The sequence below is a fragment of the Hydractinia symbiolongicarpus genome, chromosome 13 (genome assembly GCF_029227915.1).
Source record: "Hydractinia symbiolongicarpus strain clone_291-10 chromosome 13, HSymV2.1, whole genome shotgun sequence".
Taxonomy (NCBI): domain Eukaryota; kingdom Metazoa; phylum Cnidaria; class Hydrozoa; order Anthoathecata; family Hydractiniidae; genus Hydractinia; species Hydractinia symbiolongicarpus.
The window spans coordinates 15524301-15545531 of NC_079887.1; the positions used below are offsets into that span (position 1 = coordinate 15524301).

At 32.8% G+C, this 21231-nt stretch overlaps 2 protein-coding genes and 1 long non-coding RNA gene across 3 annotated transcripts; all 3 read right to left on the bottom strand.

Annotated features, from left to right (window-relative positions):
- Positions 1-6883: 6883 nt before the first annotated feature.
- Positions 6884-9500, bottom strand: LOC130623803 (uncharacterized). Its single transcript, XM_057439323.1, has 5 exons — positions 9174-9500; positions 8933-9057; positions 8761-8835; positions 8563-8682; positions 6884-7988 (listed from the first exon to the last, which is right to left on the bottom strand). The coding sequence occupies exons 1-5, from the start codon at positions 9217-9219 to the stop codon at positions 7827-7829; spliced, it is 528 nt and encodes a 175-aa protein (XP_057295306.1). The 5' UTR covers positions 9220-9500; the 3' UTR covers positions 6884-7826.
- A 5351-nt stretch (positions 9501-14851) lies between these two features.
- Positions 14852-16297, bottom strand: LOC130623121 (52 kDa repressor of the inhibitor of the protein kinase-like). Its single transcript, XM_057438614.1, has 2 exons — positions 15595-16297; positions 14852-15495 (listed from the first exon to the last, which is right to left on the bottom strand). The coding sequence occupies exons 1-2, from the start codon at positions 16295-16297 to the stop codon at positions 14852-14854; spliced, it is 1347 nt and encodes a 448-aa protein (XP_057294597.1).
- A 1489-nt stretch (positions 16298-17786) lies between these two features.
- On the bottom strand, positions 17787-18944 carry LOC130623849 (uncharacterized). Its single transcript, XR_008981161.1, has 2 exons — positions 18225-18944; positions 17787-17970 (listed from the first exon to the last, which is right to left on the bottom strand). It is a non-coding gene; the product is annotated as an uncharacterized LOC130623849 (long non-coding RNA).
- Between the last annotated feature and the right edge of the window lie 2287 nt (positions 18945-21231).

Here is a 21231-nt window from a genome sequence, read left to right on the forward strand (position 1 = left end):
CATTATATTGTTGCCAGAAGGGAAGCTCACACGTTTACAAGAAACTTTCATCCATGCTAAGATCACTCTACAATGGATTTGACAATTACGATTAATTGAGTGTATTACTTGCGGAGTAACTGGTTTATTGGTCACAAAGCAATACAAAATGTAAAGAAAAATTAAATAAGTTTATGTTTGAAAAATATATTAGGTATTATATACAATTGTATTTTTCTTTCTTAGATTAATTATATATATACGGCAATAGATATTGTGTAATATGACGCCAATGCATAGCAAATTAAACTAATGATAGGAACCATTCAAGAATACAGAAAATGCGTTGAAATTCGTTTGCTAATTTGGATTTCTTCGCATTTTCATATAGGCTTATAATTAGCAATCTATTTTATTTGACACTGTGATATAAAAAGTCAAATGTTTGACATTTAGCTAAACAACAGTTTTTCAGCGGTATTTCCAACATGGTAGAGACCGCCTAGTCGTTCCCCACTAACAAGCCTACATTTCGTCTTGAAAATTTGAACAAATGGGTAGGCCGATCTCAGCAGCAATAGATATCTTAGGATAGTCTAAGTCTTAAGATTTCAAATACTAATTTGCCATGGGACATTGGTCAGGTAAATTTGACAAGTTAAAGAAGAGGCCAAATTCTTGTGTTAAAATATTAAAAGTTCACAGTAGTGTCCCAACATGTTTGGAATTGTGATTAAGAGTCTTGTTATCACGAAAGGTTCGCGGGTATTAATTTTTGCCTTGGAAATAAGCAATATCAAACAATGCCAAAGTGACAGTTATTTTATGGCTCCTGGTGAAATTTTAAAATAAAGTTTAAAAATATTACATATACACATCGTTCCACTGTCAAGAAGAGAAATTTTGAACGCTAATATATGCTTTGATGTCTTCACCAACAGGTAAGCAATGATATCTTGAATGCTCTACCCTACAGAACATCTATGACCTCTGACCCGTTAACCCTATTCGGTCCGGGGGGGGGTGGGCGGATTCCGCCCCCCCTGACGGTTTTTTTTTAATAACTCCTGATTTCTTTGTTATATGGCTATGATACTTACTGAGTTTCAACATTTATCTATTAGACACCTGCATGCTAATTTTTTAGGTCCCATACCTTTCAGAGGGTTTGATATTGGCCATTACTCGAAACTACCCCTAAAAATCTCTATGAAATCCTTATAATGGGGAAAATATAATAACTCCTGTTAGGATTATCCTTAGAACATGAAACTTGCAACACAACTTTGTTTCATCAAGAAGACTCATTTTGAATAATTTGAACACGTGACTAATCCGATTTCCCGATTTTGTCGGATTTTACCCGAAAATCAGAAAAAAACGGATTTTCGGGCAATTTTTGGCAATTTTTCATCCGATCCATGTAAAAACCGGAAGATATGTTAAATAACTTTTATTTAGCTTTCAGAAACTTCAAACAGAATGTAAAAATTCGCTCTAGAACAAAAGTAATTATATTTTAAGCAGATAGTGGCATTTTTAACAATTTTCAAGCTTTTGATGACGTCACAGAAAATGTGCTGACGCAAGCAAATTTTTTTTGGCGCCATTTTGTTCCTTTTATGACGTACTATAAGTGTGCCAAGTTTGATTCAATTTGAACAACCCTATGAAAAGTTATTGAGGGGGGGCGGAATCCGATCCCCCCGGTCATAGTATGTTCGAAAAACCCCGGACCGAATAGGGTTAAATACTAAATACGTGCTTATTGCTGTAAAATCCTTTTGTAAAGAAAATCATTTCTAAAAATGTCAATCTAGCATCTTTTTTTACATTGTGGACTCCCAACTAGTTTTATATATTGTGCCATAAGTTGCTGTTCCGAGAATTAGTAGACCTTGAAACCGTGGTAGAGCAAATAGTAGTGAACTTTCGAAAACAGACTAAAAGTTTTTGTTTTCATAGTTAAAAACATTTGCAAAAAATATATATAAAAAATGACTTCGCAAAATTAAATGCCACATCATCAAAATAAGATGGATGATTTGTTTTTGCATGAGCTAGAGTTAGGCACAATTCGATGTTGAAGAACATTTCATTTTTTCAGAAACAAACATTTAACCCATTTTTTCGTACTGGTTGTGTTTTAAGTTTAGGCTTAATATTTAGAATGACAATGAAAGTTATAATCGATTTAGATTTAGAAGCAGACCTTCACAGAATGAAAAATTCTTTGAAGCTGGATGAATCAGTCCCTTAGAGGCACTTTGCATTTCCTCGTAGGTATTCTGACTAAATACCACGTTTTATTACCACGTCTAATTTGGTATCTCTCACAATTTTAATCTATGTTTGTATGACGAGCCTTCTTATCGTTTACGAGAAAATTTGCAAACTAAATTTGTTTATACTTTTTTTGAATAAACGTATGTCACCAGTGAGAGTTTCTGTGAAATGGGTGTTTAGGAATGTAATAAAGAGTGTTAAGTTCATTGATTTTTCGAAGATGCAAAAGTTTCAATCGCTGTCAACAATTCTGTTTTTGATTTCCGTCGACGCTATGCAGGGCGGAATCTTTAAAATCGCCTGATGGGAGATAGATAGATAGAGAGAGACAGCGCAAAGCCCGGACGCTCTAAAGTTTTTGTCCAGGCTAAACGCTCTAAAAATTCCATTTTTGCGAAATCCAATGAAGATGCTTTATTTTAATCTCTGTCTATTAAATGACCATCTGAACAGAGAGTGTACTCTTCGTGTGGCCAGAACATTCCGTGCGCGGCCATGACTAAAAGTGCTTACATGTTGTTGTCGGTTAAAATGAAAGAAAAAGGACAATAAGAAGAAGAAGAAGAAAACGACCGCTCGTTTAAATAAGATTTCTGATACATCCGAAATCTTAAATATATTTTTTATAAATCGAATATCGTGTAAACATCACAGGTTTTGATTGTAGCTACAATATAGAATTCTTTAAAAGATAAAAGTTTCACTTTTGTTTCGCGTTTTGTTTACTTTTTTCCGTGTTTATTTACATTTCATGCTACCATACTTAAACTTTAAACACGGCTGCTATGGTAGCGGGCAATACCGTGGAATATTGCCCGCTATGACGTAAGTTCTAACCAATCACATTGCAGGATTTTCGAAAATATTGATCTTGCCCTTTTACCCAGGTAAGAAATGCTTTTATTTCTCTCTTTCAAGTAGGATATTTTTTCATATTTTCCCCCTTTTTGTCCTGATTTCACTATTCCATTCTCCAAGCACCTTCTCTTGTGAATTCTGCTTTCATTTTCCTTTGAACATGTTTTTAAAATTTTTTGTCTTGTTCCTCCTTTTGTATTGTAGCATTTTTTTTGTTTTTGTTCTGGATCTTTACTTTTTGCACTTCTAGAAAAACAAGTAGCTGGTCATCATTCCTTGCTTTACTGCACTAAAAAAAAAAAAAAAAAAGAATTAATTAAAACAAACAACAGAATTCTTAAAAAAGGTATAGGCTAGCTAGCTCATAATTTTATACAATATTTTTGCTTCATCTGGTTTATCCTAATACTATTGTTATCATTCCGAATATTTATGCAGAATATAGCCACTTCAATGTTGGAAACACTTTTATCAACGGGGGTTCTGTGTTCTGAATGTAGACATTAGGTATACACCGGCATTGCCTACCCAATTTCCCTCACACCCATAGCTAAGCTCCATTGCTTTAGCATCCCTTTACCCATGTATTTTCACTTCCTTTTGTGTCAAATAAAATAATTAGAAAGGCGTTGAATTTTTTTTCTATTTGTGTGAAAAAATTTGAATTATTTTTTAGTATTATTTAAGTTTAACGCTATTCACTTTTACATTTGGACCTGATCGATTGAGCATACCAACTTAAACATACGACAACGGGATGTGCGCCTTGTAATCCGCCCAATATTCCGTTTCATTGCTTTTTTTCGTGACTTGAACTAGTGATAGAATGAGATGTGACTCGTCAAGATTAGCATCACAGGTATTAAAGCATCTTACATTGACCACATATTACACATACATATTTCACACGTTTTTATCCGCTGGTAAGATCGTAATATCAACTCTATCTCAATTTAGCTCTATCCCAATTTAGATGGTGTGATGCGTTTTTGTTTCTTCATGTTATTTTTCAACAATTTCTATAAAGTAAACTTGTTCGGCTTGGAGTTAGACAATAATTCATTCCTTTTAATAGAACACTGCTTTTTTTCTCTAAGAGTTGTTTGGAGAGAAGGTCACAACCCACTTAGATGTATCATTTTACATAAAACCTTGTAAGGATTGTGATGCTGTTTATGTTGGTGAAAACGAAACGAATGTTCAAACAACGTGTGCAAAGCACAACAGAGCCGTACCCCGCGCAGATATAGACAAAAATGGATTGCGGAGCATAAATGGAAGAATGATCATGTTATTGAGTGGAACAATAAAATACATAGACCGAGAGTCCGGATTAGCAGCAAGAAAAGTGAAAAGAAATCATACATAGTATAGACACAAACACTCATATCAATTGTATTTCATTTCAAATTCCAGAAATATGTTTATCCGCACTTCGGAAAGCTTAAATATCAAACGGCCCATAAAATGTTTTCACGGAGCCGGATGATACAAAGCCTAAACATCTGCCCAAATAATAGGAGCAACGGTGCAACAAGATTGTAGTGAGTATCAATAAGCTTCAACTTTATTTTTACAGTTGACTACAAAAAACTAACGGGTATGGTACTTGCTATTTAAAGAAGGGCTAAAAAGTCGATTCTCATTACTGCAACTACTGAAACACAGTACCACGCATTTTGTTTGTATTAGCCTTCTGCTTAGAGATTGTATATAGCTAGTATTTGTGATGATTTTATTAATCACTGATGTGTCAACATAACTAACGATTCATAACATGTTACAGGTAATTTACAGACTAAAGCCTTGTTTTCAAGGGGATTTCAGATACTATATGTAACTGGGCGGATATATTGCCAATATGTTTTTGGTCAGTGGTTACCATCTCTTGATTGTTTTCGAAAAGATCTTATCCAATGGATAGGGCCATAAAATACATTGGTTCATCAAATGCATTGATTTATTAAATGGACTTGTTTATTAAATTTATTTTTTCAACAATTGCATTAGTTTATTAGATGCATTTGGTCATCACATGCATTGGTTTATCAAATGCATTTGTTCATCAAGTGCATCGATTCATCAAATGCATTGATTTATGAAATGCATTGGTCATTAAATACACTGGTTCATCAAATTATTTAGTTTTATTAAATGGATTTGGTCATCAAATGTATTTGTTTATCAAATGCAATTGTTTTTCAAATTCATTGATTCATCAAATTCATTGATTCATCAAATTCATTGATTCATCAAATTAATTGATTTTTCAAATGCATTGGTTTATTAAATGCAGTTTAATGAAGGTTCAATGTAGGGAGATATTGTAAAATTTCAAAGCTTCTTGTGATCAATTAATACATTTTGTCACAATTATAAAAGAATACAAATTTAATTTGTTTTAATTACTCTATATATGTTATTCACATAATATTGTATTTATTATGTTATGTTCCATTAAATAATAAAAAAATAGTAACCACATAACGATTCAACTTAGTGTATATACGGTTTGAGTTGATTTGTTATATATGTAGTAACTTCAGAATTTATTAAGTACCTGCTCAGTACTTCGATCAAACACTTTGGTAATCGCAAAATAAGCACATTTCAAAATTCAGAAACGCAATTATGAGTTCATTAATTTGGAGAGTTACTGGAACTCCAAATAATCTTCATTTTCGATTTCTTTTTATTAAGAATAAATTTTTTGGCATCAAAGTTAAAAACATATGATGGACATTTATTTTGATGGCAATGTAACCGCACATTTCGGAGAGAAATATTTTTAAATGCATCGTGAGGATAGCTATTGGATATTAGAAAAACGTTTTCATTTAAAGATTTCTTAAAATACATTTTTTATCAGTATTAGAAATTATTTTTTCTAATTAAACCTAAAAACAATAAATGATGACGTCACGTATTAAATTTATATGTAAATAAATGCTTTGAGTGTCATTTGATTTACGCAATTCTCGCCAACATGTACTTCGTCGTCTTTTTAATTTTTTCTTTTTGTCAAAAGGTAAACATCAAATGTTATCAAAGGTGTCCCACATAAACGTTTTTTTCTCTCTATTTTGCGAATAAAACTAACTTTGCTATAGCTAGTACGCAAAAACAATACGCACGCAAATTTAAAACTTGAGCGAGATATAGATGAGTGAGAGTTAAATGCCCAAAATTAACGTGTGGGGTGAACTTAATATTATTAATTTTATTTGAATATCTATCTATAATATCTATAAGATTATCTATAATCTGTAATATATGAAATAACTGAACATTATAATTATACCCTATTATTGTGTATAAAATTTTACTATAAAGTGTATCCGAAACATCCAAAATTACTAATTGTTTATCTCGACACATTTCTTTTTAATGAAAATCATACTTTTCACTTTGAGTCTCTTCCTAGAAAATTGACATTTTGAGCATTGAAGAATTCTTAAAAGTGATTCATAAATAATCGATGAAAAAATTTACTTTCGCTTTCGTTAACTGTTAGAAAATGGGATGAAATTCAAAGTATGATTGAATAAATAAGTAAATGTTAATTAATACGCAATAATAGCACGGTTGGCTTCCTTTTGTGTGGTCAATTTCTACAAAAAAAAAAAATGTTGCAACAAAGGAATCTATGTGATTATTCGAATTTTGAATGATGTGTGTGAACCATGTTAATTTTAATAAAAATAATTTTTATAAAAAAGTGTGTCGCATGGGACAATTTCTTGTTAATAATGCACGAAAATTTTGAAATTTTCAAATATTTTTTATTGATTTCTATAAATTATTTACAAGAAAACGTCTAGTAATTTATAACATAAAAAAAACTAAGAAAAGATAAGGAATATATCCTATTTATTTACATAAAATACAGCTTTCGTATGACGAAATTCCCAAATATATATTACATTGCTAATAGTTTAAAATTTATGTAAAATAACTAAAGATAATATTAGTTCTTCTTCGTATACGTAAAATTCAATTTCAATTTGAAGTATATATTTAAAATATCCACATTAAATAAGTAAAATTTATAATGTATAATATAAACTAAAAATAAAATTATAAATACCCGTATTTATTTACATAATTATTATTATTCCTATAAAGTATATTTAAAATAACTGCATTACATTGCTAATTGTTCGTAATTACTCAGAAAAGCCCCCTCCCCCCTCCTTCTGAAAAATACGTATAATATATAACGTCCATAAAAATAAAATTCCTAAACGTCATTATATTTCCATAAAAAAGCAAATCAGAATCTTCCGTTCACCTTTCTTTACGTCATGTTTTTTTTTAAAAAAAAGCAAGGCAGACAAGGACACCAGTTACACTGGAACTAAAAAGCATATGGGGACAACTAGGCGAGAATGTCGCAGGGAAACGTATTTATACAGGAAATAAGGACACATTTGGGAGAATGCATAGAGAAAATACAGATATATAATTGTAAAAATCATACGAGAATTTTGAGTTTGAATTAGTTTGAATGGGAGTGACGTCAGGCGATTTTATAAATCTTTAATTCATTTTCAAATAAGTATCTCAATAATTAAATTAAAAATAATAACTCCGCCCATTGCACACAATACGCTAGTTGCCTCACGTTTGATTTACTACCATTGAAACTTCAATTACCATTCTTTTATACTATATATTGTAGTTCTGTCCATAGCTCTCTCCATTCATACGTTGTAAATAATTTTGCTGCTATAAATATTGTATAACGATCTCAGCATTGAAGATAGTTTCAGGTAAACGTATAAATGTTCTCCTTGGCAACAGTACAGTTGCTGTCCGTCTGTTGATTTCCCTTTTAACATGCCGTTTTCACATTTTGAGGCAACCTAAACAAAACATGTAGGAGTAATGAAAGAATTACAAAACCGTAACAGTCAAAAATGACATGCTTTGATTCTGTATGCAATTTTTAATTTAAAAATTTCTAAAATTAAGACATTTGAAAATACACTTTTTGGTTAACATGCCTTGAAATCAAATGATTTTGTTCTTAAAACGTAGATCCAAGTAAACAAATATTCCTACATCTCTTGATACTTGAGTAGTTAAAGGAATGTTGTTTACAGAAGTGTCAGATTTTGAAGTGTTGATGTTGCACAAATTGAAGAGAGGTCTCATTACTGAATCAGATGTGTGAGCTCTATTATCAAGTTTTACAAAACTTGATTGAAAAAGTTTGTCTAATGCTCTCTAATTTTCGCAACATTTCCTTCAGGAAATGATTTAAAAGTACACTTTAGCACACATGTTTTTTCAGGCGTGGTAATAATACACCGGCATAATCAGTGCCAATTTACCTAAGGTTTGCTGTAGTAAAAAGAGAAGTAATGAGAAACTAGGGAAATTCACATCGTTAAACACCTAATACATCCTAACAATTTACAACATTTGCCGTCTCACCATTTTTCGACTTTCTATCAACCTGATAAGCCCACGAATATCTTTCCTAATGTTTGTCGCTTCAATAAGCTTTAAAATTGTTTTTAGGTTACTGCTTGTTACATCCAGTTTCTGGTATATCTAAATCAGAAAACAGAATTAAAATGGCTGAAAGATGCTGGCAAAAACAATCTCACAGGATGGCTAAAAAAACCTTACCTGATCTAATTTTGTGATGTCTTGTAAAACAAAGTTCCTACACTGTCTTTGCTGACATTGGCTACCACTTCCATACTAAAAAAATCATATATGAGATTAATATGGAATACTAGGTTTTACACTTAATATCAGTTTAAAGTCTAGTTGAAAATTTGAAAATTACAACACTTACCATTTTCTGCAACTTTTTGCTCACACTTAGTAAAGCGTAATTTGTTGCGTTTGCTAGTGGTTGGAAAAACGTTTTTGTGTTTTCACATAGCCTGACCGCTTTACAGTTTGATGCTTGAATCAAGCCTGGATTAAAAAAAAGATAAATAAAAGACTATCGTACGCCTGCTTCAACTTACATATACGTGTATTAGTTATTTCGGTAGGAAGAGAAAGAAAAAAGTCATTATTGAACATCTTACAAGCAAAAACAGTCACTAATCCTATCACTTTCATCATTTTTATCATTTTTACTTTTGTTATGCTTACATCTGCTTTTATATCGTTGTAAGAAATGTTTCGTTGCTAGGTTGATGCCGAGGAGCTCACCCGACATTTTCCCAGAACTTGAGAGGTGAGGTCCCACTACCCAGACCCCACGCTTCCAACATTTAAGTTCCGATAAAAACCGAACCCGTTATTTTCATTCCTGATATTTCCATTCACCGATTTTTCCAGCTACTTATTTATTCATGAATTTTTTTTAAAAACCTTTAACATTAAAAAATATATATATAAAAATGGGCAAAAAAAGAATAAAAATGACTTACAAACCTAATGTAAATCTGGTCGTTCATTACTCTCTACGTTTTTATATACTGTAAGAATAGATCTGCATCCTGTACTAAAATTATTCACCGAGGCTTTCCAAGCACATGTAATTTCATTTCTTCATTGTAGTATGGATACACATACTTGCAGCCTGGCTACATATTTGTTTTTCAACTGTGGTTCCATTAAAGGAAAAAAAATCCACCGTTATCTGTATGGCAGTGTTTCTTCGTTCCTGATAAGATGAATTCTCCAAATTGAATTGTTTTGTTTTTGTGTGATAATTGTGAAATTAGAAAAAGCATTCGTCCTTCATGCATTATCCTCGCGTCCTTTATATTCCAATAAAGTTCTCTATTTGAAACAATATTTTCCATCGACAAGAAAAACGTTCATAGAGTTGATGCTTTTCATATCTGTTGCTCTTGCACCAACAGCTATCATATAAAAAAATATTAATAATCATAAAATTCAAATATTTTTTTGAATTGAAAATACTAACATGGGTATTCAAACTACGTTATTAATAGATCAGGTTTATCAATTGAGCATATTCAGAAAGAAATTAACTATTTAAAAGGGACACTGGTTATGGCCATTTATTTAAACAGCAGAAGAATTAAAATGGCCATTTACTAAAATGGCAGAAAGTCAAGACTCGATATCTTCAATTTGAAATTTCACTTATCGAGTCTTAATATGTTTATTAATTATATGGTTACATTGTGTATTTCACTACTGCATTTATCACATTAATTTTCCAGTTCCGGTTGTTCCGGCAAAACAAGTTATATTTTCTACAATTTTTTTCCAACAGCGTCTATTTTACATCCTATAAAATTATATTCTGCAGTTTACTAAACTTTTGTTTCTATTTTTAATTGGCTAGAGCAAACCATGTGACAAAAAATGAAGCAATATGTTTAGTTGGAAATTTTCTTGTATGTCAAGTTAAATTTATAATGGGGGAGTTTTAAAACCATTGAGAATGTAAATGCTTAGTTTTTAATTAGTGTGCTAATAAGCAGGATTGCAGCTACAGTTAATTATATTGGTTATTTGATGCAATACTTGTAGCAACATAGTTGGTCAACCCTACATTTCGTCAGCCCTGGAGCCCAGAGATTATGTTGTAATGGGAAGTTTTAAATACATATCTTTCTTAATTTTTTCTTATTACATGGTTGTGGATAAAACTGAAAAAGAAAGCTTGTGCAGTGATGCTATGAGTTTTTGACCAATTCCAAATTTCATGTTTTTGACACTGTTGGCTGAAGAATTTTATTTTCAGTCTTCTGTCCACAGGATTACTGATGTAACAGTTCCGTTTTCATATTTTAATTATTTTATCTCTATATAAAAATAGAGTCATTTACTTGCATGACTGTTATTTTGAAAAACTATTTCTCCAGCTAAAGAATGTAGCACGGCTAATAAGAGTTAAGTTTAACGTCAGAACTCGAGGATCAATCATGTAAAATTACATCGACACAAAGCAAAATATTAATAACGCGGTTTAAAGAAAAGTATTCTCACTAGTCGTTAAATCAGCGAAAGAGTAGCAGTGATATATTTTCTTAAAGGCTCCCTTCTGAGCAAAAAAATTTAAAATTTTGTTTTATCAAACAGAATAATTAATTATTTACTTTATTTAATTATCGGAGTACTGGTCAAACCAATTTTAAAATTTACACCCACAAGCTTCTTCTCCAACCTCCTTCTTTGCCGGCCTTTCCATGAATTTTAGTAATAATTTTTTTAAATTGTCTCTGACAAAGAACAAGTAATGCTAAAAAGATGCTGCCTATTTGGGATTTGATCACATACAGCACACCCACTTTGAAAACTTCCGCTAAAATGGTTTGTCTTGTTTTTAGGGGTTTAAGCTTCATCGGAAATTCTTTAAAGAGATTTTGAGTAATTTTAAGGTTGAAAATGTTTACTTTACGCTGGGAAGGAGAAACATAAACAAAAAACCTAACAATCAAATCTTGGGGACGAGATTCTCACAGGAAAAAAAAATGTTGTGGTACCAAAATCACCGTAAGAAATTAACTTTTGCAATCAAATCTTTTAAGGGGACACTATAGCGTTCGCCGAAATTAAGGTTAAAAATTACTTCAAAAGTTTTCTCCCGTAAGGCATTCTTGAGCGTGACCTGTGTATTAATTTTTGGAAAATTTACAAAAGAGACACATTTCTAATGCATAACAACCTACTAATACCTTAGTTTCGTGGAGGAGAAAAACTTCCAACTGCAAGAACAAGTTCCGCGATTTTTGCATTTTGGTCTTTTTATTTGTAAAAAGAAGTTCTGCAAATTTCCAAAAAAATTCAAAAGCTAGCTAAATAGTTAAGGCATTCAAAATTCTTTCTGTACCTACTAACCTATTAAAAAATCCCATTTGTCATAAATGTCAAAAAAACATTGTGAATGTGCCTACAACGCGTGTAATTGACATGCGTATATAGAATGTGCTGAAATCGCATTATCCTGTTATACATAGATACTTCTTATCAGGGTCGGATCCAGGTTTTTTATGTAACTAAGCAAAAAAAAATTTTGGGAGATTACCGCCCAGAATGGGCGTTAAAATACGCCAAATGGGCGGACCTAATAGTAACAAATTTATCACCTTGTTCAGGCTTTTTCCAGCGTTAAAAAGTACAATAAGTAACAATATACATAAAAAACATATAGCTAAAATATATAAAACATGTAAACTATGTATTAATCAATCAGCAAGTATATATATTTCAAAAAGCCTTTATCTCTTATTTTGTTCAGCAAACTCATCTATCACTTCATCAGAGATCACAGTGATTGACCTGTTAAACATGATAACTGCTAGGCTGCTTAACCTTTCCTCCAACATTGTGTTTCGCATCTGAGTCTTTAATCGCCTTAGCCCAGAGATACTTTTCTAACAAGTGCATGAGGTTCCAGGAATTGTAGCCAAAATTCTCAAAACTTCATGGATTGATGGAAATGTGTACCTATTTGTGGTTTTAAGAAGAGGTGATATCTGTTGGTAGAGCACCTTGATAGTTTTTCCAAAATATCCCTTACATATCCAACTGGGCATATGTTACTATGGGCCGGAATATCACTCGCAAACAATCGCAGGAATTCTTTAAACTTAACCTTCTAGTTAAATCAAAATACCTTCACAGAAACATCAGCAACACCTCTCCTGGGCTCAACAATTGTGTTGAATAAATTGTCCATTTGTTTATATCATAAGCTTTGATAGGTGGTTTTAATAGGATGCTACAAAATTAAAAAAATGTATTGAGTGACACAAATTTTAAAGGTACTGCCTGCATCACATATAGTTTACTCCTGTCAGGAATCGAACCTGAACCTTTTACGAAATTGTATCATAAATATCATACCATTTGATCACAGGAGTTTAGACATTTAGTAAAAAATTATTATACCTCAACTAAATTAAAAATTGATAAAACACACATTAAATGATGACCAAATGAAGGACTTTGAAACACATTTTGCTTACTCAATTATGGCCAGTTCTCTTGACTTGATCTTTGTATACACATCACAACCTTCCGATAAACATTGCACAAAAATATTTTCAAGCGGTTGATCAAAATTCTCAAAAGCCAGGGTTTCATCGCAAATCAGCAACACAGAAATAGATCTGTAAAGAGAGTTACCATCTCCATTGACACTGCATAACAAAAAATACATCAGATAGAAAGGTAGTTACGAAATAAAAAACATTAGTAAGATTGGTAAGATTTTTTCTATCCATATTGTTATAGCTATATAACATATGTCAAGCAGTCTTGGTGGAGGGCACCACTACGGTGACCTGGCTTGAAAATTGATGGATACGTTTTCCATCCTTAATACAGCTCTGTTTCTACTCATCATACTGGCTCAATTTTCTCTCAAAATCCAACCACTAGCGTATCTTGCTAGATATAAAATATCAAATGAAGCACCACTTGAACACTTCAGAATTATTTTGAGTGTATTTTTCTTTTTATTTATTTATTTCTGTGGGGAGGTTTGAGTATAAAAAATAACACAAGACAAAGCAGTAGCTACAAACTCATTTTGTTGAAAAAATATAGCATCAGAAGCAGGGGCGTAGCCAGAAAAAAATTAACCTTAGTCGAAGCATTGACCCGCAGGGTCAACATCGCATCGAAGGTGCGATATTAAGCAACTGGGGGTTTGGGGGGCCTTGTGAGCCCCACAACGGGTCCAGGGCCGAGCCCTGGAAGCCAACGCCTTGTTACGCCCTTTAAGCACTAAAACGCCATAAAACCGACTCTCTGAGATACACGATACACGTTAAGTATTCTGAACAATTGATCAAAACGGGGGAATAAATGACAACATAAAATACATTACAATATTTATTAGCAAGGTTGTAATCAAACCAATAAGACAGCATAACACCATCATAATGTTTTTTATAGATTGAAAGTTATTAATGCAATAACTAAAATCTTCATTCTTCTTCCTTCATATTCAGCACCAAAATAATGTTTTTTGCAGATTGGAGGTTATTAAAAATATAGCCAAATCAAAATCTTCTTTCTTCATAACTATTAATAAAAATTTCAAAAATATAATAAAATGGAACCATGGACAAATTGAATCTAACATGAATGAATGAATAAAAACATGGCAAGGATCAGAGTTTCATACCCAAACCATGAATGAGTGAATCAATCAAAACAGTAAAATGGAAAAAGGGGTGTTTACTTAATATTAGGCTAGAAATGGGGTATTTACTTAATATTAGGCTAGAAGTGGGGGTAAGTTGCTTATTTATTTAAATTTTTTATATATACATACCTTACTTATAATACATCTTAATAAAGATTGAGATGGAAGTTAATCGAAAAAGTTGAAAAAAGAAAATGATTAGACAAAATCTAACCTGCGTGGTCCCTTGGCGGAAAACCTATTAATTATATCTTCTTTATTTATTTGAACACCCAAATGAACATGGAGTAGAGCAAGACCATTAAACCTTTTTCTGTCATTGTTGATCTGCAATAGTTTTTTAGTCTCCTCATGGCAGAAAAGGATCTTTCACACTCGCATTAAGTCATGGGAATAGTGGCTAAAATTCTAAGGGCCACCTCTATGTTGCTAAAGACTCCATCTGCACGAGGGAAAGCTTTAAGAGTAGCTTCAATGGAGTTTGGAATGGATTCAGGATTTTCTTTTTCCATATTTTGCCAAAAGGTTACCCACACCTCTAGCTCATTTGAAATAGTTAAAGGGTTGGGAAAGTCGTTAAAATAGAAATTTACTTTAAAAAAAAATTTACGTTAAAATAGAAATTTACTTATTTTCTGTTATGTTTACTTTTTGAGCTAATTCCTCTGCAAGTAAAAACCACTTTTCATGATAGGTGTCAATATTGTCTCTAATGCAAGAAAACCTATCTTTTAAAGAATTAATTAACATTACAGTTTTAAACATGTCATTAGTCCTACTCTGTAATAGTTTTGTTACTTCCATTGTCATGTCAAATACCTGTCTAGTAATGACCATGGCAATAACAAAGTCAAATTTTTCCAATGCATTTCTATGACTGACTGCTTTGGATACAGTATCAGCATTAATTACCCTATTAGGGTTAAGGGCCATCTCATCAAAAGTAGCTAAAATGCCTTCAAATAAATCATTAAAAACACTCATGCCAATAATACGTTCCACCCACCTAGTGTTACAAACATCAATAATATGGGCATAATTAGGATTGTTAGTAAAGTCAGCAACACTCTTTCGTAAAAGTTTCAATCTACTTTCAGAAAATTTGAAAAAATATGTTATCTGTTTGATTTGATCCATCATGTTGTGGACATAATGTACAGAGCACGAATTACAGACAACTAAATTTAGGCGATGAGAAGAACAGTGTGTGTATAAAGCTAATCTGTTTTGCTTTAAAATATGAGCCTGACAACCATTAATTTTACCAGCTACATTCCCAGCACCATCATAACATTGACCTCAACAATTCTGTATGTCAAGAGAAAGTTTATTCAAGGTTTTTAAAATGACCTTTGAAAGAGACAAACCTGAGAGCCCTTCACTACAATGAACAAACCCTATGAATTCCTCTCGCAAGTTACAATGTTGGTCTACAAAACGAAGTACTACTGACATTTGTTCCTTGGTAGATGTGCCGCAAGCTTCGTCACAAATTATTGAAAAAAATTTAGCTTGTTTAACTGCAGACATTATTTTGTCTGTTATATAATCACCACAACATGAAATAATTTCATTCTGTGTTTGTGGTGATAAGTAAGTTGCATTTTTTGAACAGGCTTTTAAATGATTACCTAAAGCTATATCACCCCCTCTTACTCTATAATTTAAAAGGTCAAGAAAATTGCCAACAGAATAAGGAGCATAGCCACCAACTTCAGTAAAATCTTTTAAGTTGTCTCTGTGTCCTCTCAGGGAAATGCATAGGGGGCCACAAAGAATAACTGTATCAATAATAGCTGCTAAAAAAATTCTGTTGGCTTCTACCTTTTTGGAATACATAGTAGATACCAGTTCATTAATTTTTTTGGTTGTACCTGACTGGTTAGTCCTTAAAGAAGTCAAAATAGAAGAGGTGTCCTTATGAAGAGCACTTTTTTCATGTTTTTTATAGACCGAAACACTGTCATTCCAGTAGTTCTGCCCCTTTGAAATAAGATTAGTAGCTAATGCAGATTTTAAATTTATTTTTTGATGCAATAATGTGCAAGGCAGACAAAACGCAGCATCCATGTGATTAGAATATGCTAGCTACGGAAATTGAGCAAACCAAACATATCGAAATTGCCTATTAAGTTTGTCCCTAGGAAAAGTGAATCCTTGATCAGGTTTTGTTACGTTATCAACATATGTGACTATATCATGATCACTAAGGTGTGGAGCTTGCTTGTAATAAGTGCCTAGATCATATTTTCCAATACCATCAATATAACCTGGGGGGAAAGAATTTAATAAAGGTTTTGCAGAAAAAACTTTTTCAGTTGTAATAGGTTTTAACTTAGCATTTCCTTTGACAAAAAAGTTTTTAAAGTTAAAGGTTGGCTTTTTTGAAATGGAAGAAGTCTCCTCATTAGTGCCAGAAGTACCACATTGATTAACTAATGTTGTTTGGCCTAATGAAGAGGAAAAATTTGGTGATGAGACACATACGTTTTCAGTTCTTTTTATTTTGGTCTCTGTCTTCATAAAGTATGGCAACCTAGCTTGAAAATATTGAGCAGGACGCTTTAACGTAGCTTTACTCAATTTAATGGAAACTAAAGGGACAAAATGATTGGGTTTAAATTGCTCAGAATGTTTGCCATTATTGCAAAATAAAATTGAAACAGGCTGTAAATTTTTATTTGAAGGCAGACGAGGAAAAATATTCTGATCAGGATATAAAGTTGAAATATTTCTTTTTAATACACTGGTAAGGCACAGCTGTTTCGAAGCGGACAAAAATGTTACGAAAAAATAATTCGAATTACCCTCTCAGTTAAAACAAGATATCTCAAGAACGAAATAAAATTTTTATATTCTGTAAAAAGAATAATAATCTCAGATAAATTGTCCATATTATTAAAAGAAAAAAATTTTTGGACACCTGTCCGAAATTGGTATATTTAGGCCAAAATGTCTAAAAATGACTTAAAAATTATCATTTAGATGAATGTCTTCCACAATATCTCTAGAATAAAGTTAAGGAAACATGTTTTTTATGGTCCACAGGTTAGGTTAAATATCTGGAATAAAAATTAATTAATTTTATTACTGTCCGAAATTGTCCAAAGGGTTATTTTTGGGCCAAATGTGAGACCTATGTGAAAAACGGCATTAAACCTCAATGTATGCTTAAAGTTTGTTTATTAACTGAATAAAAAACATTACTTTGGATTCTAAGGCCATTAAAGATGATGTAGATGACATATTAGTCTGTCCGAAATTGTCCAAAGGGTTATTTTTGGGCCAAATGTGAGAAATTATGTGAAAAACGGCCTTTAGAGCCTGAATGTATGCTTAAAATTTGTTTATTAACTGAATAAAAAACATTACTTTGGATTCTGAGGCCATTAAAGATGATGTAGATGTAATATTTATCTGTCCAAAATTGTCCAAAGGGTCACTTTTGGTCCTAAGGGTTTTCGGGCCAAATATGTGACATCATACATTTAATAAAACGTCATTCAGAGTCGACAGTTTAAACATTCTAGTTTATCATGTTAGTAGAAAATATCTCAAGTTGTGCATAAATAGTTTATTTATTATATACATTAAATATATACAAAGCAATCATTTTGTGTTTCTTTATAAATTGTATAAAATAGCACCCAATCTTGTGATAAAGCCAAGATAAGCTAGCTAGCTAGCCATAAACATCTTTGATTTCATCAATTTTATCTTGAAAGAGCCCACCAAAGTCTTAACTAAATATAAAAAAGAAGTATTAAGTGATTTAGCTACAAAACACGATGCAAAATGCAAAACTGTAGGACCAAAAAATAGCTACTCTTTACAGAAAAATACAAAACAGAAGAAAAAAGATTAAAAAAGATAACAATTAGCCACGTTTAAAGTTTTACAAGCTATAAAACAATTTCTTAAAACCAAGGGTGATATTATAGCAAAAAATAATATTAAAATCCCTACAAAATAAAGTAGTTTACTGTTTTTCCCTTACCTCGTGCTCTGCCAAACTTTAGCTAGCTTCAAAATTGCTGAGACACTGTTGTCTCGCTTATTCCAACATTTTTAAAAAATCCCGGTTTCGGATTAGAATTCCCGGGTCGAGCAATCAAGTCAAAAGTAAACACCGGGTTGCCGTAATTTTGCTGGGAAAAACCATACCTACTAAAACATTAAACGCCATCACTGTGACTTGCTTAGAAGTTTAGATAATTATTTAATTAAACAGAAAAGGGATCACACTACATCAAATTGCTGTGCACCACTTTGGCAACTTTTTCTCCTCTTTTTTAGCGCCTAAAGAAGACTTTAACTTAAAATTTAAGTAGTTTATAGTTTGCGAGACGAACGGTGCACGGTACCGGCCAATAGAACCATGTTTCCAGGCCCCCCATACCAATTTTCAAGTCCGTAGCTAGTAGCGCGGTGTTGGCACAAGGTTGGAAAGATGGTATACTTTCGCCAAAAATAATGTTTTTTTTAGTTTTGTGTGTTTTGTTCGACGAAATAACTCGAAATTTATAACACACATGTATAACATATTTATATATTTAAAAAGGGGAAAAGTAGAACGTTTTAATACTTTTTAATTCAGTAAAATTAAAACAACACAAAAAAAGTTTCAATAACTTAAAAAATGATAAAAACACAAAATTTCCAAAAAAATTGTGGAAGCCATCTTAATTTTGTCCGCGATTTGACCGTAGCGAAACAGCCGTGAAGGGCAAGTATATAGATAAAAGATGACCATATGTTTTTACTGCACATAAGAATAGCTTCCTTCTGTACAAGATCTGCTGCCGAAAGACCTGTGTCTACAGAGGAATGGCTAACTGAAAACTTTAATGTACTTTCTACACAGGAAAACAAATCTGAAGATTGACATAAAGATACAAAAATTGGATGGTTTGAGTAGAATAGAGAATTTTCGAAAAGCTCCATGCAAGTTAAAGCTCTAAGCTCATCTATTAAATCATTCGTACCTGAAACAGCCAGAGAAGCACTGCTGTATAAACATTCACCGTCTGTCACTGACCTGAAGTTAAAATAAAGCTCTCATAAACCACAACATACAAAATAAGTTTACTTTACAATTACACCATTATTGTTAAGTGATTCCGTGTGTCGAATGACACGAACTTAATCACTGCATTGTTTAAACAATGTATTGTCAAAGGATTATAGCAATTATAAAGCAATTATTATAGCAATTATAAAGCAAATATTTAGCAATTATTTAGTGGCGCCGTAGATTAGTGGTTATAGCTCTCGTACTCTGTGCGGGAGACCGGGGTTCGATTCCTCTTGACGGCGAATCAACATGGGCGAGTGAATGTTACCATAGCCCCGGGTTAACCCAAGCCATGTGAGGGAAATTGGGAAGATGGCACACTGTGTGGGCCGTTGGATGTTGCCGGGAGTTGTCTAGTAGAGCGCGGGCCCTAATTGGGTCTGCGTCGCTCAAAATGAGCATTAAATGCTCTAGGACTCTCCATCTAAGCCATGGCCCCTCCTGGAAATAATAGACAGGGTATATCCCTCGATATTTGTGAGGCTAGCCATGTAAAATATGCCCATCTATCTATCTATAAACTAACCTGAGAGCCTGAATAGAATTATCCTTACAGCTGATGGCTAGCAGATGATCCTTTGGGATGAAACTTTCAGCTTCTTCGTTTCGTTTCACAGCGCCTTCATCTAATAAAACTGAGAAATCGGGATCTCTCAGTTTATTATCCAGCGTAGTTCTCAAAGAACTTGAAACTTTTTGAAGGTCGTTCAAATTTCCTGAAGCTAAATCACGTTTGATAACACCATCATGATTTCTTCACCTTCGCAACTTCGCACTGACCTTGATTTCATTTTTAATTTTTTCGCGTATTCTCATATAGCCTTATAAGGAGCGAATTTTTAACCTATCTGCGAAAGTTATTAGCCAATAGGATGCGTCCAAAATGACCATAAATGGAAGACACATGACTTTACATGGGCATAAATTTCGCATGTAATCCTGCGAAACAAAGTAGAGATTCAACACCTCAGCCTGCAAAACAAAGTGGATACTGCTAAATCCTGCAAAAACGACGTGCGAAGGCGCGAAGCTTGTGTGCGCCGCCCGGGAAAAGATTTGTGCCGATGCATAATCGGTGCGCCCATCCATGTGTTGGCGGGGGCGGTGAAAAAAACGACGTGTTGGGATGAAAAAAGTAGGTCAGTCGATCGCAGAGCCTGACTGACGCTGGCTACGCCAGCTACTATAGTGAATAATAAATAAGTATCTCATTCACTATATATAGATATTTTTGCAGAGAAACCTAGCTAGCTAGCTACTTTAAAATAATCTTCTCAAGCCAAAAAAAATCTGATATTTTAGCTTAGAGAATAACTATACATACTACTACACACTGGGTACTTGAAATTCATAAGAAATAGTAAAAAAGACATCCAGAAACCTAAAAGTTCACACTACCTCTACCGTCCATCATTGGTTGATTGGTTATAAACACGAACAAAGTGGACTGTTTGCATTCATCTTGTTACGGTTGAGAAATTCTGTCTACCTTGCCTTTTTTTGCTTATTTGCTTATACGCGATGGCAAAGTAGTTTTTCATCTCCGCATTCTCTCCATGCAAAAAAGCAAATATATCAACTTTGACACGCTTTCTTGCTTATTCTTTAGTAAGCGAGAAAGCAAAGTTGCTTTTCGTTTCGCTTGCTCAGAGGAGTATCTATCTACTTTGTTTGGAAAAGTGAATAAGCGCAATAAGCAAAAACACAACTTCCTTACCAGACTTCCTAAAAATTACAAGGAAAACTATAAGCACGAGACGCGTGCGGGCTTTTTCTCTACGTTTTTGAAAGTAAGCGCGCGCTTATCTTGCTTATACCTCCATCCGACCATGCTTAACTAATGTCAACCCTAAAACAAAGGACTTTATTTTAATTATAATAATATAACAATTTCACGAAGCTTATTTAAGCAACAACAAATAAGCTCATT

Coding starts and splice junctions, on each gene's coding strand:
- LOC130623121 (XM_057438614.1), bottom strand. CDS start 16,297: ATGGATGCTGCGTTTTGTCTGCCTTGCACATTATTGCATCAAAAAATA. Junction 15,496..15,594: donor TTGTAGTGAAGGGCTCTCAG/GTTTGTCTCTTT, acceptor CTGGGAATGTAG/CTGGTAAAATTAATGGTTGT.
- LOC130623803 (XM_057439323.1), bottom strand. CDS start 9,219: ATGATAAAAATGATGAAAGTGATAGGATTAGTGACTGTTTTTGCTT. Junction 8,683..8,760: donor ACATCACAAAATTAGATCAG/GTAAGGTTTTTT, acceptor TTTCTGATTTAG/ATATACCAGAAACTGGATGT. Junction 7,989..8,562: donor TGATAGAAAGTCGAAAAATG/GTGAGACGGCAA, acceptor TGTTTTGTTTAG/GTTGCCTCAAAATGTGAAAA.